Below are 24,672 nucleotides of genomic sequence, written 5' to 3' on the forward strand. Positions count from 1 at the left end.
CCCAATACTGTGGATACAAGTATCTTGGTTACATGTGAGAAATTAAAAATCTTATTTTGGATTCAAAAAGCTGGATAAGCTCTTATCTTAATCTTGATAAAGTTGTTTATGAGCACCTGGAGGATTATAATAAAAACTGGGATGTTGTGACATAAAACCGGGGATTTTGTTTGTGCCTGATATGATGAAAACCAAGATAAGATACAACATTTTTGTACTAACTGGTAAACAGGCCTGTAACAGAAGATGAAAGATCTACATAACTACACCTCTGATCATAACACTGTAACTGCTTCAGCAGTTATTCTGGTGCTGCATTCTTTGGAAATCTATAGGTCTTGAATGTTGTTGTTGAAGAAGTTTCTGTCTGTGGGGTTTCTATAGCATTCCATCTGTCCCAAGCTTCTGTTCACATGCACAGGGTTACTGAACATGTGACCAAACATTTGTCTCTGTCTTTTCAAGTGTGAACTCAACTTTAAGCTGTGACAAAAACTATGCTGACCAACCGGCCCATCATGTTGTTTTTGTGCATTCTTATGAACAACACCCCAAAGTGTTATTCTCTTTGTTATTGTTCCAGTAATGTACTTTAAAGAAAACTTGTAATTATATATGGTAACAACCAGATTACATTTGTTTTTTTAAATGTTTATTGAAGTTATGCATAAAATAAAATGTACATCATTTAGCTTCCTTAGTTTTAAAACTCATATAAGTACAGGGGAGCATAGTAGTCTAGGTGTCTGCCATCACGTCAAGTACTTTTCCTTCACGCAGGTTTGAGAAAAAAGAGAAAAAATAACAAACAAAAAACAAACAAACATAAGTACAGATAGATGTAGTTTGTAACTATATACATCCAGAGAGAGGGCAGTCGAAAACCAACACACTCAGTAGCAGATGGTGACATAAATAGCATTAGTATATGTTACTTTAATTAAAAACAAACAAACAAACATTTAAACATCTATTCCTTCAATGGTGAATATCAGCAATATCTGGCCATACAGATATTGCCATTCTTCTTCTATAATCACCAGACCCCCCCCCCCCCCCCCATCTTTCTTTTATGTACTTCGCTGAGTGATTGCTGATATCATGAAGATTCTTGTATATTTGTGAGATTACACTTTTCTTAATTTCTGACTTATAAGCATTTATAAAGAGTTGGGTAAATGGCCTCACTGCAGTGGTTATTTGGTTTTTAATGTTTCAAGTATAGCCAGATACATTGAAACAAGTATTTCTTGAAAATAAAAAATGAAACTTTGTAATAATATCCATATAGTGGCCAGCTTGTTAGGGATTTCACAGCTGACAGCTGTGTAAAATGACACTGACAAGAGAACAACGTATCAAGGCAACATTTGAGAGAGTAAAGTTGTGTTTCCACAGAAAAATGACAATTGAAGGAGACTTCAAACTTGACATGCACCTTTGTTCATGTTTGTTAATTAAGAACCTTTGTCACATGTTAGTGCACATGTAATTCTGACATACAGAACACAGAGTTCATATTTCTGCTATAAATCATATCTTTCTAACGCTGTTACTTGATAAGGAATCCCTTAAGTATCAAGAAAGTCAACAGTGTAATGACAGTACTGATAGTTTAAACAAATGGCCACAAGTCAGACTTTTTGATTACATGCTGATCACCTACAGACCCCCTGTTTAAAAGTTGTTCTAATCTTCGATGTCCATTTAAGGATCCTAGCCATGTGCTGAGATCTGATTGGTACGTCCCAGATTGTACAACAACAAAATATCAATATCAACAACAAACATGTGTAACAAATTTCAGTTTGTTCATTATTTCGCTGGGGGGAAAGGGATTTAAATTAATATACTGAAACAGAAAACACACAAAAAGCATGAAACTGTATAAAAATCTTTCTGTCAAAGGTTTTTGATAATATTACTGTCGCGTGTATGTACAGTTTGTGCGTGACCACACACACACACGCTCAGTGAGTACGTTGGAACGTGATGACGTCGCATGTCTGTAGGTCGACGCAGGGTTAGTGGAGTTGTTTGGGCTGTGAGAGGAGAGATCCGTAGCTGGCAGTGCTGGGAGGGTTTCAATTGATGTTGTTGCTTCTGGGCCGCACGATTCCGTTGTCATTCGCCCAGAGTCACTACTTGCTGCCAATCCTCACTGTCGAGGCTCGTTGTAGCCAGATCCGTGTTAATAAAACTCAGAGCGATAGCCAGCATTACACACAGCACCGTCTTCGTGAGCTCAAGCAACCAAAATATAGGAACCATGCCCGAAAGGAGGCCCTTCGTACGGTTACCTACTGACGTTTACCCCGTCAACTATGGTTTGTCTTTGAAGCCTGACCTGATCGACTTCACGTTTGAAGGCAAGCTGGAGGCTTTGGTGGAGGTATGTTGACCACGACACCCCCGTAGATACACAAATGGATTTATCTGTGCATGGCGGGGATCTCGTTATGTAATCTGACCAGCTAACGTTACCAGTTGCTAGCTAATTACGACAAATTGTTAGCCACTAGCCCACTAGCTGTCATTATTGCACGCGTTAGCTAATGTAAGCTGCAACGTGTTAAATGTTCTGACGAGCTCAATTTGGCCGAATTAAACCAGTGGATGAAAAAGAAACAACCACGTTATGTTTCTGTGACTAACAGTAAGCTGATCCGGACTAGCTAGCACAACAGTCCCGTGCCGCAGAGTTGCACTCTCATGTTAGCCTAGCTACCTGTTAGCCATCTGCCAGTGGCAGGCAGTGCGCTAAGTTGAGGAGCTTGGTGAATACCAGCGACGGTAACCTCTCGTAGTAACATCCCATTGCTTTTGAAGATGATACTTAATAATTGGCGATTCGCGAATTTGGTAGAGCGCTATCTAGCACCCAGCCAATACTCACTAGTGTTTGCTAAATCATGGCAACATCGTGTAGCCCCCTCCCACCCCAGTCCCACTAATACGGTTGAACTAGGTGAAGTTGTACATTAACACAAACCGTGAGGACAGTAAAATGACAACGTTTTAAAAGTCCTTTCGGTACGTTTGCTACTGTATCTTGTGCTCACTTGTATCTATCGATAAAATGGCTGTACTTTGTAGACTGGATACTATGTAGGACGGAAAAAGCGACTCTGTTTGTTTAACTTGTGTATAAATGGTCCCATTGTCCAGACTCCTGTTGGTTGAGTGTGCTAACACCTGCGCCTGGTTGTAAACAGTTACTTAACGCACATTTTCACAGCAATCAAGTCAGATCACAGACGCTGTCTAAACATGCACCATTTCCAAGATTAACCTTATATGCTTTATGATATGCTTACACCACTAATGGTAGTGTAAAGTGCTTCATTGTCAGGAAGAGTCATCTGTTAAAAAGATTAACAAGACACTGGCAAACCTTTGGTACAAAAGGGAACCTGGAAAAACAACACAACAAATGTTTACATGACGTAATAGCCAACCATTAATTGTGCGCAAATTCTATAAGGTGTTGTTGCAAAAGCGAAGCACAGGTACAGTTTTTTCCATGAAGAATCCTGGACAACTTGGGTTTTTATGCAAACTGATTAACTGTGACATGGTTTGCCCATTAAAATTAGACTCCAAATGCCTTTAAAGAGTTTGCTTTTTTTTAATTGGTAAAATGACCAGTTCAGATTTGGTAGACAAACAAACTTGTACACAAGTACTGTATACTCTCAGCTTCCATGTATCTTCAATAACATTGCCACAAACTGTGAATGTTTGTGGTTTTCCCTCTATGTTGGGGATTAACGTCTGCTTTTTGCACACAACTCAGAGTCCCCTAGTTGTGTTTTTGTTTTCATTTCCCTTCACTAACTATTGTTTCCCTTCAACGCTGTATTTTTTATCTGTACATTAGATTTGCTGTGTTTGCAATCTAAACAGGTTCAATTTGAATTCACAATCACTGGTACGGTTTGGTCCATTGATGTAGTTCCAAAATTAAACTTGAACTCTTCCTGATACTTGGATGCAGCTGCTGTGATTTACTGAAAATGTAGAAATTAAGGCACAGCAAAGAGTCTAAGTTGACGTGTTTTATGTCAATATTTACAGGTTACACAAGCTACAAATCAGATTGTGATGAACTGTGCTGACATCGACATCATCACAGCTTCCTTTGTACCACAGGGAGGAGAAGGTGGGGGTCAGACTCAGGGAAACCTTGTTTTTGCTTTTATAAATGGCATTGTTGTGAATAGCATTGTCACTTCTAGCCATCTTATTTGATTTCAGGATTGAAAATTCTTAATAGCATCATTCCCCAAAGCCAACAGCGTGAGTTCTCAACATGTTCTGATCTTCTTTTTAAAATTTGTCCCTTTTAGAAATTAATGCGACGGGATTTAACTACCAAAATGAGGATGAGAAAGTCACCCTTTCATTCCCTAGTGCTCTACAGAAAGGTAAGAAGAGACTGTTGGCTGTCCCTGCTTCTGAAGCAACCGTCTGTATGACTGTTAAGAACAACAAGGACGATCATGCAGATGATCATTACTGTTATTATTCACCTCCCCTGTGGTGATGGCTGTACAAACAGTGTGTCTCTCTCTGTGCACGTCACCCCAGGCTTCGGCACATTGAAGATCGACTTTGTCGGGGAGCTGAACGACAAAATGAAAGGATTCTATCGAAGTAAATATACATCTCCTACTGGAGAGATTCGCTATGCTGCTGTCACACAGTTTGAGGTGAGTGAGTGGCCTCAATGAAAAATACTTGAAGTTGTGTGTATTGCTTAACACTTTAGTTGCCTGTGTTGCAAAACAGAGGCATGCAAGTCATGTGGCTGTTTTTGCTATTCAGAGTGGTCTCTCACAGTTTGTTCTATTTGATACGCTCTAGTTTTGCTTGTCAGAAGTTGGCCAATTAAGCATAGACACTGACCAGGACACCTTTATCAGAACCCACTGTGCAGGAAATCAGGCTGTAATTTACATGCAGGCTTTTCTTCTGCAGCGGGTGCAGCTTGAGGATAAAGAGGATCTTTCTTTATACGGATGCATTTTGGCAGATTGTTTCTTTTTCACCTCAAAGTAAATGCTGTAAAAATGTCCTATACACTCAAAGTATTTTGTGCGTGCCAAGTTTTTCTGTATTTGTTGTGATAATTTCTGCTAAACACAGTCACTGATCGAGTGAGACAACTATCGAAAAGCTCACTCAAGTGTGCTTTTCCTTGTTCTCATGTTGGGTTTTTCAGGAAGCAGTTCTTGCACCACTTACAGTAACTTAACAAGTTGTCATCAACTCTATTTTCTTCACTTCACATAACTCTCACCTGTTCCTCTGCATGTGAGTTCGTGAGGAGCTACACTCACAATTAAAGAGAAAGAAAAAGTGAAAATTTTCACACTCGGCTGAAGTGAAACAAGTGCAAAAAAATCTATGCAGATCTAATTTCCTATTATTCAGCGTACCTATCTTGCTTCTGTTTGGATTTATTTTCAAAGAAATACTTATAGTGTATACGATATGCTTTAAGAAGATGGGATAGCTTAAGTAAAGGCCAGGGTCTCATTTGTGATTAAAATGATGACTCCAGTCAGCTGTTCACAAAAAGGGAGCAGTGAAAGTTGAGCTTGAGAGCGAAGTTCGACCACACTCGCTCAAATGCATCCATGCTTGTATACTTACGTCAGTCACTCCAACTGGCCAAGCTTGTTGGTTTGGGAAACATAGAACTGTCATTTATCTAAAAGAAGCATATGCCATAGGTATGTTTCTGTACATCAGGAAACAGGTTACATGACCACGCCAAAAATGTTCAGTTGAATTGTTTCCTGCTAAAAATAAGTGTAGGACTGTCACTCTGCAAAAATGAAGGCGTGTATAGATAATTATGTATGTTGGTTCAAGTTTCTATTTGTGACAGTTACTGGTAAACTTAATGTAAACATTAAGTGAAGTGAAGTCTGTTGCAGCTGGTGTCACACAAAAAGACCAGAAGGTGGAATATGAGAGGCTGTGTGTGATCTGAAGGTAAACACAGCCTGGCCTCGTCTGGACCCAACACCTCGTCTCACAATCTGTCCTTTTCCCCTCTGCCCCTCACACCCCTGTTTCTCCAGGCCACGGATGCTCGCAGAGCTTTCCCCTGTTGGGATGAGCCAGCTATCAAAGCCACCTTTGACATCACTTTGATAGTTCCCAAGGACCGAGTAGCCTTGTCAAATATGGTACGTGTCATATGTCCACTCCTCCCTCCGAGGAAGTGACGACCCCACAGTGACCAAGTCACTCTCTGCTGCCAGGGTTCCTTTATGCATGTCTGTGTTTTCCCTCCTTTCTTTTCCCTCTCTTTTTTCTGTGTAGCTTACATAACAGAGGGCAGACAGTCACTGTGTACTCTTCCTCTGGCTAAATATGAACAGCTCTGTGTGAAGTCTAACTACTGTATACATACAGTTTTGTCACTATAAGGAAATTTTAGTAAGTATCATGTGTTTATTTTGTATACTGTTTTCTGCTATTTTAACTGATCGACTTTACAGCCTAAATGAATCAGACAGCATCATCTGGCTCTGATTATTTCAAACGCAGCGCCCCTCCAGGCTGACGCGGTCCATCTGGGCAGTGACCGTGAAGTTAAATTTGGCTCTTTCTGACAATTTAATACGAATGACATTAATGCACTCTTTCTTTAATAATGACATTTTTATGGCTTCTTTTAGTAGAAAGGATAAAAAATAGTTGTAAATAAATGGAAAGAAAAAGAAAGACAACTGTAATCATAGGACCCCGGATAATGGTATTAATTGAAAGACTAAAACTGTCATGCAATTATGAACTGCGCACAGACATAGGCTACTCCATCTCGGGACCTTTTTTTTGTTACATGCCTGCTGCAGTTTATTTTCTGCTTTGACCTCTAAAGTTGTGAGAACAATGTTATTTCTGCAGTCGCTGTCAACTCTTTCAAAATGTGTCCTACTCAGTATTTATTTAAGACGATCGTTTATTTGTGAACTTGGCAATAGAGCAGAATAGAACAGATTAGAATAACCCTTTTTGTAGAGTGTTAGGGTTACTTTTGGGATAAACCAAAGGGTTTTGATTTATACAGTCAGTTACTTGTTGCTTCTATATTTTGTCAATCAGCTGGTTAAACGGAGTCATTTTCAGTACACACTTCAGCCATATTCACTTCTGAGAATATTTAGTTTTTTAATTTTGCATCGATCTTCTCTCCAGAATGTCATTGATCGAAAGCCACACCCAGATGATGAAAACCTTGTCGAAGTCAAGTTTGCCACCACGCCCATCATGTCCACATACCTTGTAGCTTTTGTCATTGGTGAATATGACTATGTGGAAAGCCAGTCATCAGATGGTGTAATGGTACGCGTCTATACACCGGTTGGAAAGGCTGAACAAGGGAAATTTGCCCTGGAGGTAAGGCTGTTGTTGAAACATACCACATTTACAGAGCTGAACCCAACCTGTCGCTTTATTCACTGCATAATTTCTTTACCTTGAAGTAAAAAGTTTGTCCGTAAGCAGAATGAGAAAACAGACAAATTAACCAGCGTTTATATGACGTGGATCTGCTGGATGGTTACTGACACAGAATCAAACACAAGTGCTTTTCCTTTTTATTTTCTTTCATCTTTTTATTGCAGGTTGCAACTAAGACCTTACCTTTCTACAATGACTACTTCAGCGTTCCTTATCCGCTGCCTAAAATTGATCTCATAGCTATTGCTGATTTCGCTGCTGGTGAGTAGCTCTAGGTTCTTACATGTGGAAGTTTGGAAATGGTTAAAGTCGAACTGAAACACTTTCTTCTTCCTCCCATTCAGGTGCCATGGAGAACTGGGGCCTTGTTACCTACAGGTAAGCTTTACAAAACACAATAAGATATTTTAACTTGGCTAAATTCAGAGTGAGTGTGTCCATAGTATTTATAATGAATAGGCATGTAATAATAGCATAACTACAAGCAGATAAAGTCTGTTTCCACCCAGGATATAATTTCTAGAGGCTGTGGCTCAGATGGGAGATTTTCCATCTCTCTGTTTTCTGTCATTGTAAATGTAATGTCTTTGGGTCTTGGGCTGTTAATTAGAATAAACAAGCACTTTGAAAATGTTTCTGTGAAGTCTATGAAATTGTGGTTTGCAGCCTGCTCTGACATTTATAAACTATGTGATTAAACATGAGTGTAATCAGGCTTTAACAGTTGTTAGACTCATTTTTCTTTATGGATGACGGCCCTAATGGCTTTTTAATTGCTTTGTGCTTAGCTGAATGTGCCACCACCTGTTAGGTATTCAGCTGCTATCTGATTTGCACAGAGCCGCATTCATCTAGCATCCTCAAATAGATTGAAGTGCCTTGATAAACTGCACAGAAGGCGATGGGACTGTAGACAGATGAGCGAGGGCAAAGGTTGCAGACGAATCGTCGACCTTCAGCCGTCTTTGTATTAACCTCGAGTTTCTGCTGTTTTCAGGGAGACGGCATTGCTCATTGACCCGAAGAACTCCTGCTCATCCTCCAGGCAGTGGGTGGCACTGGTGGTTGGACATGAACTTGCCCACCAGTGGTTTGGAAATTTGGTCACCATGGTAAAAAAAAAAGCTATAAACTGACACCAGTTACACACACGCAGAACAGAAAATTATGTATTCCTGTTAAAAGCGTAACAAATGTAGTAATAACAAAACAAAAACACGAACTGGACGATATTTTATAAACTAAGTTGAAGAAGACAAAATGTAAATCTCTGGAGAAATCAGTCAATCTTATTTATTTGGTCTTAATCTCTAAACTGTCCTCAGGTGTTTGGTTACACAGTCCTTCAATTCACGGCATTAAGAAAATGTCTCGACGCTGCACTCTCCATAAGAATGTGAAACTCATATCAAGTATTTGATTTGTATCTCAAGATATTAGAAAAAGTAGTGCCTGACTTATTTTTTTGTCATGCTCTTTATGCATACTGTATAAATAGATATGCATATGACTTAAAATATCTGTATATGTAATGTGTTTATAATACATTAAGTCATTTTTACACCATTATATAATATTATCATTTATTTTTCTCATATCTTTATTGTAATTTTCTTTTATACAACAGAAAGCAGATATTTAATGAACATAGCTGTCACAATGATACAAAAAAATCTTGCAAGTAATAGGGACAGGATTCCCCCTTTTTTCATGAATAACCTCCGCCTCCAGTCCGTATGTTCATCTATGGCTTCCAGATATTCAGAAAGTCCCGTTGTTTGCCCTTGGCAGTGTATATTAGGCTACGTTCACACTGAAGACGAAAGCGCATCAAATCCGATTTTTCTGACCCTATGCGACCCATCTATCCGATCTTGGTGTGACAGTGTGAACGGCACAAATCCGATATTTTCAAATCCGATCTGGGTCACTTCCGTATGTGGTGCTGAATCCAATACATATCCTATGTTTTAGAAAGTGACTGCTGTGTGAACGGTCAGGTCGCATTAAATCTTTTACGTCACTGACACAAGACAGACGCTAATTATCAGCTCCAGAGAAGACATGGTGAACGCTTCCTGGCCATCCAGTGTAGATGTCAGTGAAACTGTTGGGAAGACAACGTTGGAGAAACGTGAACATTTTCTTTGTACTGTATAATCTGCAGATTCTGACAGAAATCTGCAGCTATCCTTTGAAGCAGCGCTCCTCTAAAACAGTAATAAGGATCATTATTAGGTTATTTACATTATTATGTAAATAACAAAATAACTTAAAGCAAAATTGGGAAACATGAAGTCCGAAGTCTCTTTATATTAAGGCCATCAGTCAAACAATACTGTTGCTCTGGGTCTAAACAGAGCGCGTTGTGTGTGACGTCTTCTTTTGCGCATGCGGCCGCTTTGAGCGTTCACACTAGAGCGCGTTTGCTGTCACATTTTATTTGTAGCGTGAACAAGCAGACAAAAAAATCGGATTTGATCAAAAAATCTGAATTGAGCATCAAGACCTGCAGTGTGAACGTAGCCTTACTCTTTCCAAGCCTGGAGAATCTGGAATTTCCTTCTTTCAGAGTCCCATGGAAGGTGCATCCATACTCCAACATAGTGCATTGGCTTTTCTGGCTTGAAGTAGTCCACAGTCTAGTAATTTGGTCTGCTTCTTTTATTGAGCTACGTACTACCCTGCTTGAGCTCTTCTTGTTACAGGTTGTGGTTATCTTCATTTTTACCTGCTCTAACGAAGGAATTTCCTATGATTGGTGGATAAATTGATAGATATCCAAACGTATGTTAGCCTTTAATGTAGGTAATGTAGCTTTGGGGTGCAGTTTGAAGATGATCGTTTTTAACTAGAGTTGCAACGATGTGAAGGAACTTTGTCCATAATGGGAAACAAACGAGTAAATGTTTCCTTTTTTACCTTTGGGAAACTCGTCGTGCTTCAGGAACGACTGTAATTTGTTTGGTTGTGCTCCGTTAGTTTTGAAGGACTTGGAGGACGGTCTCGTCTTAGTGCCTGTCTGTGTTTGTGTGCAGGAATGGTGGACCCATCTGTGGCTCAATGAGGGGTTTGCATCCTGGATTGAGTATCTGTGTGTGGACCACTGCTTCCCAGAATATGACATCTGGACTCAGTTTGTCTCGGCCGACTACACCCGCGCTCTGGATCTGGACGCGCTGGACAGCAGCCATCCCATAGAGGTGAGCTTTGAAATCCAAGATGTATGCAGGGAGTCACTTAAAAAAACTTTTTGTCTCTTTGGAGGAAAAAAGTGATTTTATTGATACCATATCGCTAGGGTGTAAGCCCACCTTAACATCTGGATTTCACATTCACAACTCACATAATCTTTTCCAGGGCTCTAGACGAACTTTTTGCCATGGGCGTACCGGTACGCCTAACTTTAAGAAGTTAGGCGTACCGGCACAAAAGTTAGGCGCACACAAATTTTATAATAATTGATATAATATAATGTGTTTTTCTGGATACACTGTGCTTTTTCAGCATTCAAAGATTGATGCCACCGTGTCAGAGCACTGGCTATGAATTTCAGAAGGATCAGGCCTTAACAGAAAAGTGAGCAATAGTTCTTTTCCTATTACAGCTACATCCACGTCTGTGGTGCCTAGGCTGCTCACTAGGGCTGCGTATCATCACTGATTTCTATAATCCATTCGATTCTGGTTTTTAAAGTCCCGATTCGATTCAACTTGGCCTCAGACAGTCAGAAATATTATAATTCTGATCATTTACCAGCACTGACTTCATCAGAATTGTGAACATCACAGCAGAGGCCTTTGTGTGAAAGTAACTGAGAATAAAACACAGAAAAACATGAAGGAGATTTTCCTGGTCTGGCTTTTTATAGCAGATAACCTTAAAAACATTCTACAATGTTCTGCATATAAAGTTTAAATTCAGTATTGAATAACAGAAAAAATAGGCTTTCTTGTCCGAGGTCATTTAAGTGAAAAAAGAAAAAGACAGCAGCCACAGCGCTGTGAACAGCGGTAGACTGGTGGGTAATAAGCCAATGAATAATACAGAAAACAGAGATTGGAGACGGAAACTGTTCTTGAACTACAGAGAGAGAGAAAGCGAGCTAGCTGTGCATGGATGTGATTTTAATAGTCGTGGAAGCAAAATTCATGACGACATTGATCAAATGTGAAGCGCAGTTTGCTGCTTCTTTTGCTGCTGGCTCGGTGAATTTTGGTTGGAGAGACAAAACCTGCAGCTCAGAATCAGCGCAAGAAGACGTAATCACAGCGCGGACCGGACGCATCAGAATCGCTGAGCTCCGACAGCGTGTCCGTCTGCGGGCCGTCGGGTGAGAAAGCCGAGAAAGACAAAGCTGATTCTGATGCGTCGGTCTGTGTTTACGTCTTTGTGTGGAGTCCGTGTACCTGCTCTCATCTGCTGTTTGGTTGTTGAAATGGTTTTGTGAGCTTTAATCTGAGAATCTGGCGTTTCTGGCAAAACACAGTTATTTAAAAGTCGATTCAGGATTTAATGAATCGATATCGCTTTATTCAAGCTACTCACCTCCCACTTCCACCTGCACTTTCAACTGGACCACGGCCAATCAGAGCGGTCCCGCCCCTTACTATCTCTGATTGGTTTAGTCCACGATAGGGGCAAAATGTGTGTCTGTTGTTGACCACAGGGAAGGTTGCAGATTTTTTTTTTTTTGCTACCTGAACAGTTGGTCGCACAGGTGCAACCAACTTTTTTTTTTTAGTCGCACCACTGAAAAATTTGGTCTCATTTGCGACCATATTGGTCGCACTCTAGAGCCCTGTTTTCTTAATTACTGAGTGTGTTGAAGGACAGATAAAATTAGATGTATTAAGGTCTGTGTGTGTTGCTGTGTATGGCCTTCTGTCAGCTTTGTAACACCCACTTATGGTTTTGTGTTTTGCTCTCAAGGTGAATGTGGGCCATCCATCAGAGGTCGATGAAATCTTTGATGCCATCTCCTACAGCAAAGGAGCATCTGTGATTCGCATGTTGCACAACTACATCGGAGATGAGGTTTGTTGTCTGATGTGGTATCTGTCGTCGTTTCCAGTCTGATGTTTAATATTTATGAATGTACTTGTCTTTCTCTTTCGTTGAAGGACTTTAGGAAAGGAATGAACGCCTATCTTTTGAAGTTCCAACATAAAAATGCATCAACAGGTGAGCGCACATGCAGGAAATACTTCCCCTTTACGTCAAGTTGTTGTGTGGAGTCACTCTTTTGACTTCTTCCTGTCTCCCACAGAGGACCTATGGGACTGTTTGGAACAGGCCAGTGGGAAACCCATTGCTGCAGTGATGGGCTCATGGACCAAGCAAATGGGCTTCCCCATAATAGCCGTCGACCAGGAACAGGTGAGCTGTCTAATCTGATTGTTTGACTCAGGTCATGCACTTATATTTGTTGAAGTTGATTTTGAAACTGGCCTAAACCAACACAGTGACATGAACACATTCATTCTACACCTACAGTTTTCTAGTTGAGCGTTTGGTTCTTTTCTGCTGTGACATTCATGCGTGCCTTGACTGTGATATTCATGATATTATTTTTAGCAAGGTGATGACTGCGTCCTCAAGATATCGCAGAAGAAGTTCTGTGCCAGTGGACCACATAATGGTGAGTGTTTGTCACGGACATGTCCAAAAAATGTGGATTTACCAAATCCATTAGATGCAGTGGTTAACAGATTCGGTTAGCAAGCGTAAGGTCACTGGTTCAATTCCAACCCCTTCAGGGTTGTGTCAGGAAGTGTATCTGGCTCAAAAATGTGCTGAATAAGAAAATGTGTAGCTGCCTGTTGTGGGAATCCCTTGTAACAAGGGAACAGCTGAAAGTAGCTAGCTAGCTAAATGTAGACCTAAGGTTGCTTTTTAATGAGCTAAAAAAAGAAAAACACTTTGAATCTAATCCTCCTGTGGTGGCTCCATCATTTGTCTGCTGAACAGAAGAAAACTGCCCCAGCTGGATGGTCCCCATTAGTATTTGTACCAGTGAGGACCCCAAATGCACCAAGCTCAAGGTTCTGCTGGACAGACAGGAGACCACCATCACTCTGAATAGTGTTGGCCCAGACCAGTGGATCAAGGTGAGGTCCCTAAGCAATAATATCCTGCACTGAAAATGATGCCACCACCAAAACGGTAAAATACTTCAGCCAAAAAGTTACAACCCCAGATTTTGCAGCAGATGATACATGTTTACAGCCATGTGCAAAAAATCAGATTGGACCTCTGCCGGTTTCAGTCTTCATGACAAGTGTACAGGGGTTACCCTGCATTTTAGCTTCAATAACGCTTCAAAATAGGGGTGTGGCTACTTTGGCTAGCACATGGATCCTGACACAGTCTGCTAGATTTCTTTGGTAATTTAAGTTTTGTGGTGTTGGTATCATTTTAAGCATTTTAATGACAAATTCTATGATATACTCTGGGGTTGTTGTACTAATGGCCCATCTAAAAGTCTAATATTTTATCTTTACATAACCTTCTGTATACATATATAAAGATATCTGAAGCAGTAGTATTAATTTTCCTGTAGGCCAGAGTGCATTCCAAGATATGCGTAGTAAGACCTGAGTGAAGATGTCATTTGCGTTGTTTGTAAATTGCTCGATTGTGTCATTTCGACCCTTGCAACAGCTGCAGACTGAGTTTAAGAATTAATGAGAGAAGATGCGTCAGTCTGTCGTCTTTTCATTAAAAGTAACTTTTAAAGTTGAAATAAAGTTAACAGACTGAGCTCCTTATTGTCAGCTGGAAGGACGAGCTGTAAGCATCACAGAGTCAAATAACCCAGTTCACTCTCAAAGGAACAGGTTAAGCAGCTATATTTATTCTTTTGTGTGGTCATTAAAATAATGACCACGGTGTAAATTGGCAAGGACAACGATGGACTTGTTCAGCTGCTTATAAATGTGACTTGCAAATTAACAGTTCCTCAGGAAGTAAGCATGGTAAATGCTTTTAAATGGGTCAGTGCTTCACAGCTGATGCAAACAATATGTTGAAATCCCATTACTGCTAGATCTGACTATAGGTATCCAGTGCAGTTTAGAGTCAGTAGTGGAGAATGGTGATTGGAGGCCTGCTGTTCACTATTGTCTCATTTTTATTCACCTAAGAAATAATTCACTCATCACAGCAAGCTTATTGTTGATTATTCTCTTGATAGTGTGTTATTCTGATAGTGTGTAAGGCTCAGCACTCAGTGTAAAGGGTAAAAATGTTAAGAGCCCAAATTTCCCACAGTCTGACTCAGACTTGTCTTTCTGCTGTTTTCCAGATCAACCCCGGCACTGTGGGCTTCTATCGCATCCAGTACAGCTCGTCCATGCTGGAGAGTTTGCTCCCAGGCATCAGAGACCTCAGCCTGCAGCCTGTGGACCGACTGGGACTGCAGAATGACCTCTTCTCCCTTGTAAGCCACACACACAGCTGGGAAACAAAACAATTAAAGAATAGTATTTCCTTCATTTTGTTCACAGCAGAATGTAATTGGCTGCTTGTGAATGTAGAAAGGAAATCCACTCCCTTCCAGAGTAAACAGCCACCTGATTTACAGTACAAGGGAGCAGGAAGAGTGAAGAGAAAATGTGGGACATGAACGTGGAAAAAAACAGATAGTCAAACAAGTACAACTGTTTCTTATTGGTAGATTTATGTATTACACGATCTGAAATTATAATCAAAGAGTGGACCTGACTAATTGGGAATAATGAGCAGATCTAGCTAATGAAGCTCGTTTTTTCTGCTTTGTGTCTCTTTTTTAAAGCGGCGCATTTATTGTGTCTTTAATCAAGCTCAACAGTTTTCAGCTAGAAAGAGACAAAAGTGTTTTCTAATGACCGGTTTTGTAACACTGTCAACTTCTATTAGCAGCATGTCTCTGTATGCCTCCATCGATATTTAATTTAAAATTGTGAATGGCTTATGATGTATCTTTCTCTTAATTATTGTGAACACTTCTGAACACAATGTTTTTAGAGGTCAGTGACAGAAGCAGATTTTTCCAGAGCTACATGGCCCTCATGTTGAGCTTCTAGACACTAAAGCTGGTAAAAAGTAAATTTGTGATTGACTCTCGGTATCATCACCTTGAAGATAAATATAAATATCTCTGACCCTGGATTTAAATGAATACTGAGCTAATGTGTTGCATTACTGTAAATTTCACCACATTACTGGAAACTAATCAGTTTATGTTGCACTAAACCTAGTGCCTAGTACAGTATTTCCTACAACCTTTGAATAACATAATTAAACTTGAATTTGTTTGCGAGACATTTGACAAAAGTGTAACTTGAGCAGCACCGCATGTTTAAAAACTGCAAAATGCACAAAGGTCGACAGATCGTCACTTCCCGAGCAGTCCTTACTTTGAATAACATTACAGCCTCCTGGTTTTTAAACATCTTTCTCCACCTCTGAGTCCCACGTTACCATTTTTATCTCTTTGGGAAATCCAGCAGCTATACATTTAGCTAGCAGATTCCTTTTTTGGCAACTTGCATAGAAACATTGTCTGTTTGGTATTTGTTGAGCAAAATGAAATGACCTGCTATCTAAGATATTATTCTGTTTGTGCTCACGAAAAGTGCTTTTTAGATGGATCAGCTCACAGAGATGTGTTGAAGCTATAAGCTGGCCTTGGGATGTCATTACTTTCCTATTACTGAGCCAGTATCACCATGTTGTTACTGGGAGCAACACCAGGCTGCAAAATGAACTCTTTGATAGTAATATACATTAATCTGGCTATGAGATCTAAATAGTCATTACTGAAGGTGCTGGAACCTGGTTCCAGATTCTTCTGGCCCACTTTAACTCCCAGCTATCACATTTTATGTGATTTGATTCCAAGCTGACTTGGTTTTGTTGTAACAAGTTAAACGCACTGGCAAACTCTTCATTCGTCCTCTGCTTCCTTCCCACTGGCTCAACACAAAGTGGTTTTGGATTCATATCAGACCTTTATGCTTCCTTCTTTACTCCTACACAATCTGCAGCTTTATCAAAGGATTGGAATTTTCCTGAACTTTATTGCAGGCAAATTAGATGTTGACACTGTGTGATAGGAGTAATGTTCACAAGATCAAACGGCGGCTAATCATAAATCTGTTCAGTTGTTCTGCTTTGAAAGCGAACAACTCAACAGGTTTTGTGCGTCTTCATTAAACTAAAACTTATTGTTTTGCACGTTAAAAACAAGCTCATGTGGACGTGATGGCCGTATGGTGACAAAAAGTGCTCGTTTGTTCATATCTCTTCTCTTTTTGGAAACATATTCTAACCCTGAGCTCAAACATGCCACACACAGCCACTTTACTGGAAAAGCATTTCTTCTGACCCTGAGGCAGTTCAGGAAATGGATCCACGTTTCTTAGAAAAAAATCCATTCTTCGTTTTCTATGAAATGCTTTATTGTTAGTGTTAGTACCATTGTTGCACAGCTTTTCCTTTGCACCTGCAGTTTGAGACTTCAAATGTGATTATAAAGTTAATTTTCGTACAGAAACCTTTCACCTTGAAAAACTATAACATCCACCATGAAGCACAAGGCTTTCATCCTGCCGGGATGTTTTCGTTTCTAATTGATTTGTGGCCTCAGTCTCGTGCAGGGATGATCAGCACAGTGGAGGTGCTGAAGCTGATGGAAGCCTTTGTCAATGAGCCCAACTACACAGTGTGGAGTGACCTGAGCTGCAACCTGGGAGTGTTGTCTTCTCTGCTGTCCCACACCGACTTCCACGAGGAAATCCAGGAGTTCATCCGGGACCTCTTTACTCCCATTGGCCTCAAGCTCGGCTGGGACAGTAAACCGGGGGAAGGTGAGAAGGCGTTGTAGAGAGATTGCATTCAAGGTGTTCACATCTTCCTTAGAGCCGCTCCATTCCTTTCTTGTTATTAATATTAAAATTGAGAGTAGTCTTGTGCAGGAGGAATGTAGAGAGTAGGAAAGTAAAATATTTGACCTTTATTTTCAAACTTGAAAACGTTTTGGTACAAAACAGCAGTAGAAAAAAAAGCTTTTCTTTTTTTTAGGCCATGAGAGAAGCTACCCTGTTATCAGATGAGCTTTTCGGTTACTTGAACTGAACCATATATAACTCGGAACTGTTTGTTTCCACTGTTTCTGCTTTGGAGACAGGTCGGATAAGATGACTGACTGAAATTAGTGTGAAAAAGCTCTGTCCATGAGTAATGGAGTAACCTAAGGGCTATTTTTGTGTGCTACAGGTCACCTGGATGCTCTGTTGAGAAGCCTGGTTCTGGGGAAACTGGGTAAGGCAGGACACAAACCCACACTGGAAGAGGCCCGGCGGAGATTCAAGGATCACGTGGATGGCAAGCAGGTTTTACCTGCGGACCTGAGAAGTCCGGTAAGCTGAGCTTGTGCAGGCACTTTGGCAACGAACAGTGTCAGATGGTATTCACACTGATCAGTATGTTTTGCTTCAATTTGCTAAAAAATAAATCAGATTAATAAAACAAAAAAGTTCCGATTTTAAAATGTGGACATGAGGCTGCAGTCGGGTCTTGCTTGAGCTGAAGATCTTCTTCCACCATTATTTTTTCTTTTTTAGTATGTTAGGCTTGTTTACTCAGTGAAATAGCCTGCGGACACACACTATGTAAGTCTGTAGTAGTTGGCAGTTCCAGTCAGTCATTTGCACACTGACTGTGGCAAGAACTAGTGAAAAACCCCAAATCTATCTATAAATGAGCCTTCCTGTGTTTTTGTAGTTCATATGTTGTGCTTATATCTAACTCCATATTATGCTGACTCTACTAGAATAACTATATGACAGTTCAACTTTGAGCCTTATTTATCTCATACTGAGCGTTGGTGCGGCCCCTCAGAGCTCTATATTATGAAGGAAACTCAACACAGATGCGCTGTCTTTGAGCGAGTGAGCTCGACAAAACCTAAAACCCATTTGGAGATGATGGTTATCAACAAGCTGTTAAGAAGAGCTTCATAATTCAGGCTCTCTGCGCCTCGTATTAAAAGGGGCTTTTGTTATTTTAAAGTCTGTAACTCTGGAAATCTCTTTAGCTTGGTATGGCTTAACAACTTGGGCAAATAAAAGGTATCCCCCAGCAGAGAAGCTATATGCTACTTAAACATGCATATATTACATTTTTGAAACACATGTTTTTATACTTTATGTTAATCTGCTGCTGTCTCTTACACATTAGGCATTATAGCAGAACATACACAGAGAAAACTGTCAACCAATAAAATAAATGTACTTGAAACATGCTGTAAATCAAAGAATTAGTGAAACTGGGCTCTTCCAGCCAACTTTGAACTGAAACTCTGAACATAACTTGCTCCTAACAAGGTTACATGTTCAGCATAAGTTACCATGAGGATTTAACCAGGTAAAAACAGAGCCGCTCTCCTCACACAGACAACTGGCTTTAATCTGGTTTTATAGTGCACTCCCCAGCATGTCAGCATGAAACGAGCAGTCTTAATTTTAGTCCACAGTGCTCATGATGACCTTTTATTAGCAACGTCTATTCTCTGTGACATCATACAGAGCCAACGGTATTTTAAAAAAACGCTGTTTGTCGTGAGCATGCACTGTACATATAAAGCATCTTACAGTACAGGAGGTGTGTTCTGTAAGGAGAGGAAAACGGTATGTTTGACCTCCAAGACGACGCCACTGTCACTGGCGAGGTTTGATTGTGAAGATTTGGGTAGAATTTCAATAAAGTGCTGGTCACATGACCTTAGGTCACCTGATCTTTGGTAAAAACGTCACTTTATAAGGGGTAAGATTGTAGGTGCTTATCTCAGACGGGATCAGAAGCTTTCATTTGATTGAAAGTGATTAGAAGATACATGCCGATGGGAAAAAACCTTGAAGGCCCAACAAAATACAGTATAGCAGCATCACCATACTACAGTGTAATTCAGTTAAACGTTATTAAAGGATAATGTCGAAGCATCTTTTTGCCCACAGGTGTATCTAACAGTATTGAAGCATGGAGATAGTGCTACACTGGACACGATGCTGAAGGTAAAACTACATCATGTCTCCATCTTACACTGTGAAGCTTTGAGTGACGTACTCTGTGTCATTTAGCACCAATAATTCCAAAGGAGTTGGATCTGAGTGACTGTAGTTGGGTACTCACGGTCACATTGTGTCTTTGTCACTACTCCCTCAGCTCCACAAGCAAGCAGACATGCAAGAGGAGAAGAATCGAATCGAGCGAGTTCTCGGAGCCATCTCTGCCCCTGATCTCATCCAGAAAGTGCTCAACTTTGCCCTCTCGGTACATAAGACCGTTTAATTGCCGGCTCTCAAGCGTAGTTTTATTTCTCAGGATACAGGAAAAGAAAGGAATGGCGTTTACTTGCAATCATGGTCAAATAAAAAGACCCAGGGGTGTTTTTATTCTGCAAGCTTTTTCGTATGTAACCCTGAGTCGTGTTTTTAGTGTGACTCAACTTATAGATTAGAGTGAGTAAAATTTGGAGTATTGGCTTTAGAAAAGTGTTGCATTTGGCTTTAAGTCCCTGTCAGTGCTGAAGTTACTGTCAGCTCAAAACTAAAGGACGTTACAGTTAAAGCTGCTTTACATGAAAACTGACGGTGGACCGATAAAATTGGATGTTGTGCTTTCTTGTTACAGCTTTAAAGGAGTTGTGGAAAAGTCAGATGATTCTCCAGCTGCAGTGTGATGGAGGCCAACATGGCTTCTGTCAAATACCACAGCAGCTAATTTAGTTCTCTCTGCATGTTCCCGTCCCAACAGGAAGACGTTCGTCCCCAGGACACGGTTTCAGTAATCGGGGGAGTGGCAGGAAGCAGTAAACAAGGACGGAAAGCTGCCTGGAAGTTTGTCAAGGATAACTGGGAGGAACTTTATAACCGCTACCAGGGAGGATTTCTCATATCAAGGCTTATCAAGGTAGAGAAAGGGCCTGAGGTTTACAGTTTCCTGAGGTTTTCTGGTTATTTCACTGTAAAATACACACACACGCGTGTCTATGCTTTTATGTTTTATTTCATAACTTGGAGTTTGTGTTCGGTCAGGCTACAAATATTTGAATCAGAATCAAAATGTCTTTATTGTCATTGTCACAGGTACAACAAAATTAAAAATGACATCCGTTTTATTTGTTTGTAGTCTGCTCACGTTTGTCTTATTCGTGTGTCTTTGCAGCTCACAGTTGATGGATTTGCTATTGATAAAATGGCTGTGGAAGTCAAGGTGAGCGCTCCCTCTTGTGGGATTTAATTAAATTATATTAATTTTCCAAGTTAGGAAATGAATGGTACAGGGAATGGTTCTTGTGCATTGCTTTTCTACTCAAAGTGTTTTAGCTGTACTTCTACTGTGTGGTGAAATAAACAAAGAGAAAAAAACCCAACAGGATGGATGATTGGATCCTTGCCGCTGATGACCAATCCAGCGTTTTAGGTTAGACTTTGACCCAAAAAGGCTGATAGGTGATTAAAATATTAAATTCCTGTCCTGAAGTCAGGGTCTGTGGCTCTGAGTATCAGGCAAAAATTCAGATTTTGAGAAAACAGTGTGGGTTACTCCATGTGATATTTCCCACCCCATCATATTTCCATCTAACTTTAACAAACAAAGCATCCTTTGGTGTCTTTGGTAGTTGCTTATTAGTTGCTTATTTGCTCTAAGTGGAATTGTAGTTGAAATCGATGCACGCCCACTTCACTCTGCCAGCTGCTACTTTACTCGTTGCCTGCTTGTCTCTGCCTGTTTGCCCTGAGCAACTTAAACCCTACTGCTACGAATACACAAGCATTTTCCCAGTCCAGATTTCTAAATGAGGAAACTGGAAGTCTTATGGAAAATGTTGGCACATGAGAGAAATGCAGATAGAATTCCAAAAGGAGGTTGTAAAAGTGGTTCATGAAGAAATCGAAACTCCACTTTATATACAATGTTATTCTTTGTAGGAGGTTCTGCTTTATTATCTAGATTCTGCAGTGTGATTGTAAATTCAGTTTATTAATCTGATGTGGTGTTATTGTTACTGATATGATGCAACAGGGGGTTTAAGGGTTTCCTTCCTTTCTGTCCCTGCAGAGTTTCTTTGAGAGTCACCCGGCGCCAGCGGCCGAGCGTACCGTGCAGCAGTGCTGTGAGAACATCCTCCTCAATGCCGCCTGGCTTAAGCGTGACGCAGAAGACATCCACCAGTATCTACTCCAGCGCAAAGCACCCCCTGTCTGAACTACCAACCCTGTCGCCCCCACTCCCTACCCCCACCCCCAACTACAGACCAGAGCGGGAGACCAGAGGGTACTTTGCAGCAGGCTTCATTTCTCTAAAGAAACTGCAAGAAACAAGAAGACAAAGCCAAGAATTGAACAGTGTGTTGGAAACACAGACTCTTTTTACGTTAACAAGCAAAATTCTGTTTAGACAGACCAGGAATGTAGTTTTATCCCCATTCTGCCCATCAGCAGATGACCCATCTGTTAGTCAGCACGCAAGTTTTAAGTCTCGCAAGCACCTCGACCCTCGAAATGATCGCCAACCCTGCTAACGGTCACATGACCAGCCCGTAAACACCCCTTTATCCACTTTGGCTCGTAGCTGAGAAAACTGTGAACCCTGTCCTCCTCTTTCCTGCTGTCGGCCATTCTGAATGCATGAAGTGTCTGAGGTTTGTTTTTTCTTCTTTTTCCTCCCTGCATTTGCTGCTTTAATTATACCACTTAGTCCTCCTTGCTGTGATACTTTCCCACATCCTTGTTTCTCTCACACGTTCCTCCTGGTCTTCCTTCACTTTTGGGCGCTGTGATTGGGTAAACTAAAAAAAACAACCTGGGCAGAATGGGGTTAATAACCATAGTGTGTGTTGTAGTTTCCAACAGCACTGATTCTACATTGCTAATAAATGGTTAGGACGAGGTGAGCAACGCTAGCATGGTACTACATTATAAATTGTATAATGCAAGCATTATTTTATTTTTAAGTTGTTTTGTTTTTGTTGCCAGTATTCCTAGCAAAGAATTAAATGGAAAGGTTCATGGATACCTGTTTCCACTCCCCCCAGGAAGAAAAAACAAACAAACCTCAAGCTTGTTTGTGTTGAGCAGAGGTTGTGTAGTTAAAATCATCCAGATTCTTTATCCTTCTCCCACAATGAAATGACGGTCCAGGCGTGTTTTTATAAAAGCGATGCAGTTATATATTTAAATGTTGCGATAATCCTGTTATGTGAGGACAAGGAAAGAAAAAGATCACAACACTACTTACCGGGGCCTTTTCTTTCTGAAGTAAAATCCTGAAACGCCTCTCCATAGGGTTGAGAATCCAGCGAGACCCAGTTCTGACTTTTGCGGGCACGACACATCGACGTTGACCCTGCCGTCGACCTCGGAAGCCTTAAACCGGTCGACCGGTTTTGCAGTAAATATTCAGCACTGAAGCGGTGATCATAGGGGACTTCCTCATAAACATCAAATGGATCTAATGTGACAGATTACACAGACTTGTTGAACGAGTATATCTATTATAGAATTTACAATTTGATGTGTTTTTTTGGAAACATACCAACGAGTCGTCTAACCTGTTGTCGAGACCCCGCCCCCTCCCTTGGAACATTTGTTGTTTTTTGGGGTTTTTTTGTTTTGTTTTGGGGTTTTTGTTAAAAAAATACAGTTGGTGTTCATTAAAGTGGAAAAGGATTATAAAAACTAATGATGTGAAATCAGTACATGTTGAGTTTTATGAGTGAGGGGGTGAGTGTACGTAAGAATATCATTTTTAGCTCGTGCAGCTCCTGTTCCTGTTAACCCTAGCCAGTTTTTTCTTTTCTTTCCTAGTTTGAATTTATAGTATTGTATCAAATCAAACGCACTGAATAATTAATTTCCTTTTTTGAAAAGGGGGCCGTTTAAAAAGGGGACTGCCTGAATGTGTGTGCCTGCTCACAATGTGGCTGAGCATCTTTCTTGAGCACAACTCAAACATGTGTCGCTGAAGTCATTTGTCACAGGAAATTAAAGAGAAAACATATATACAAAAATGAAACATGTCCAGCTTTGGATGATCCAGGGAGCTGTCAGTTCACTGGTAACTCAAGCTGAAATATGAGAATTGCTTTCCAAATTTTACTCAGGTGCTCAGCAATAGATCTGCAAAATCTGAAGCCGGTGGTTTGAACAGATACTTTTCAACTTACGAGTAAGCTTGTTTCTTAGAAGCAAATTACAACCAGACAACGAATGCACACCAACTGCTTAACTCCCTGAAACTAGATTTATTAAAGGTTAATTCTGATAGAAAGTTAAAATCACATTTTGGTTTTTAGTAAAAAATACCTGTGTTCTCTGAACATGCAGATGTTTAAATTACTCTGATTGTAGTTGAACAGTTTATTAAAGTAACTGGTGTCTGTCCATTAAGGACAATGTTCAGGGGCTTTTACAAAAAAAGGCTTTCTGGGAAGCTTATTGTAGTAACATTCATCATTCATCAGCAGAGCTTGGTTATCATCCAGGCACTAGAAACCTAAATGACAAAAGGACGTATGATGGCAAAGCCGCGAGATACAGAGGTAGAGCAATATGGGATAGAGACTAGCAGAGTAGAGCCTATACATAGCTGTTCTACATTTTTATGGCATTTTAAACTATATTAATATTGTCTGCATATTTTAAGCCCCTTGGCATCAAGGTTGAAAGGTTGTACACTATTCAAAAGCACCAGACCTACTGAGTCTCAGTGCAAAGCATTTTAAGTGTCTTCCACTTACCTAGTCATAGGGTGAAAGGCAGGGTACACCCCAGACAAGCTGCAACTGCATCGCAGGGCTGACAGATATTTAACCGCTGGTGCTGATTACTGCACCACTGTACCAGCCTTTTTATTTGCAAATTTATTCTTTCAGTTTTTTTCAGTTTCTTAAATTTCTATACTCTCTGTTTTCCATACTTATGGCTGTGGGTCATTATCCCATATAGCATAAAAGAAATACACCCTATGTGTTTAATATGTTTAAGGAAAAAGAATATATTGCATATGTATGGCCTTAAAGTGACCTAAAGCACTACCTGAAATAAAAATGAGTAATTTAATCTGGCCTCATTATCTGTTTGTCATTCAGCTGAGTCCCAGTTTAAAGAGAAAAAAAAGGTTCGCTGTCTAGGACTAAATCCATGT

At 40.4% G+C, this 24,672-nt stretch overlaps 1 protein-coding gene across 2 annotated transcripts; it reads left to right on the forward strand.

The window, feature by feature from the left end:
- Window positions 1-2,008: 2,008 nt before the first annotated feature.
- npepps (aminopeptidase puromycin sensitive) lies at window positions 2,009-24,587 on the forward strand. Of its 2 annotated transcripts, none has more exons than XM_086294632.1 (23): window positions 2,009-2,392; window positions 4,078-4,162; window positions 4,350-4,427; window positions 4,591-4,712; window positions 6,093-6,200; window positions 7,216-7,416; window positions 7,644-7,740; window positions 7,824-7,857; window positions 8,477-8,591; window positions 10,518-10,682; window positions 12,412-12,516; window positions 12,603-12,663; window positions 12,749-12,858; window positions 13,057-13,120; window positions 13,453-13,589; window positions 14,786-14,920; window positions 17,111-17,330; window positions 17,740-17,882; window positions 19,479-19,535; window positions 19,687-19,794; window positions 20,278-20,433; window positions 20,689-20,736; window positions 21,586-24,587. In XM_086294632.1, the coding sequence occupies exons 1-23, from the start codon at window positions 2,270-2,272 to the stop codon at window positions 21,730-21,732; spliced, it is 2,619 nt and encodes an 872-aa protein (XP_086150758.1). In that variant the 5' UTR covers window positions 2,009-2,269; the 3' UTR covers window positions 21,733-24,587. The 2 variants fall into 2 exon arrangements, with proteins under 2 accessions (XP_086150758.1, XP_086150757.1); XM_086294631.1 differs by having other exon boundaries at window positions 2,010-2,392; window positions 13,450-13,589.
- Window positions 24,588-24,672: the final 85 nt, after the last annotated feature.

This window comes from Aulonocara sp. 'chitande type north' Nkhata Bay, linkage group LG6 (assembly GCF_057382095.1).
Source record: "Aulonocara sp. 'chitande type north' Nkhata Bay isolate Kocher_YH1m ecotype deep benthic linkage group LG6, A_spYH_male_GT1.1, whole genome shotgun sequence".
NCBI lineage: Eukaryota > Metazoa > Chordata > Actinopteri > Cichliformes > Cichlidae > Aulonocara > Aulonocara sp. 'chitande type north' Nkhata Bay.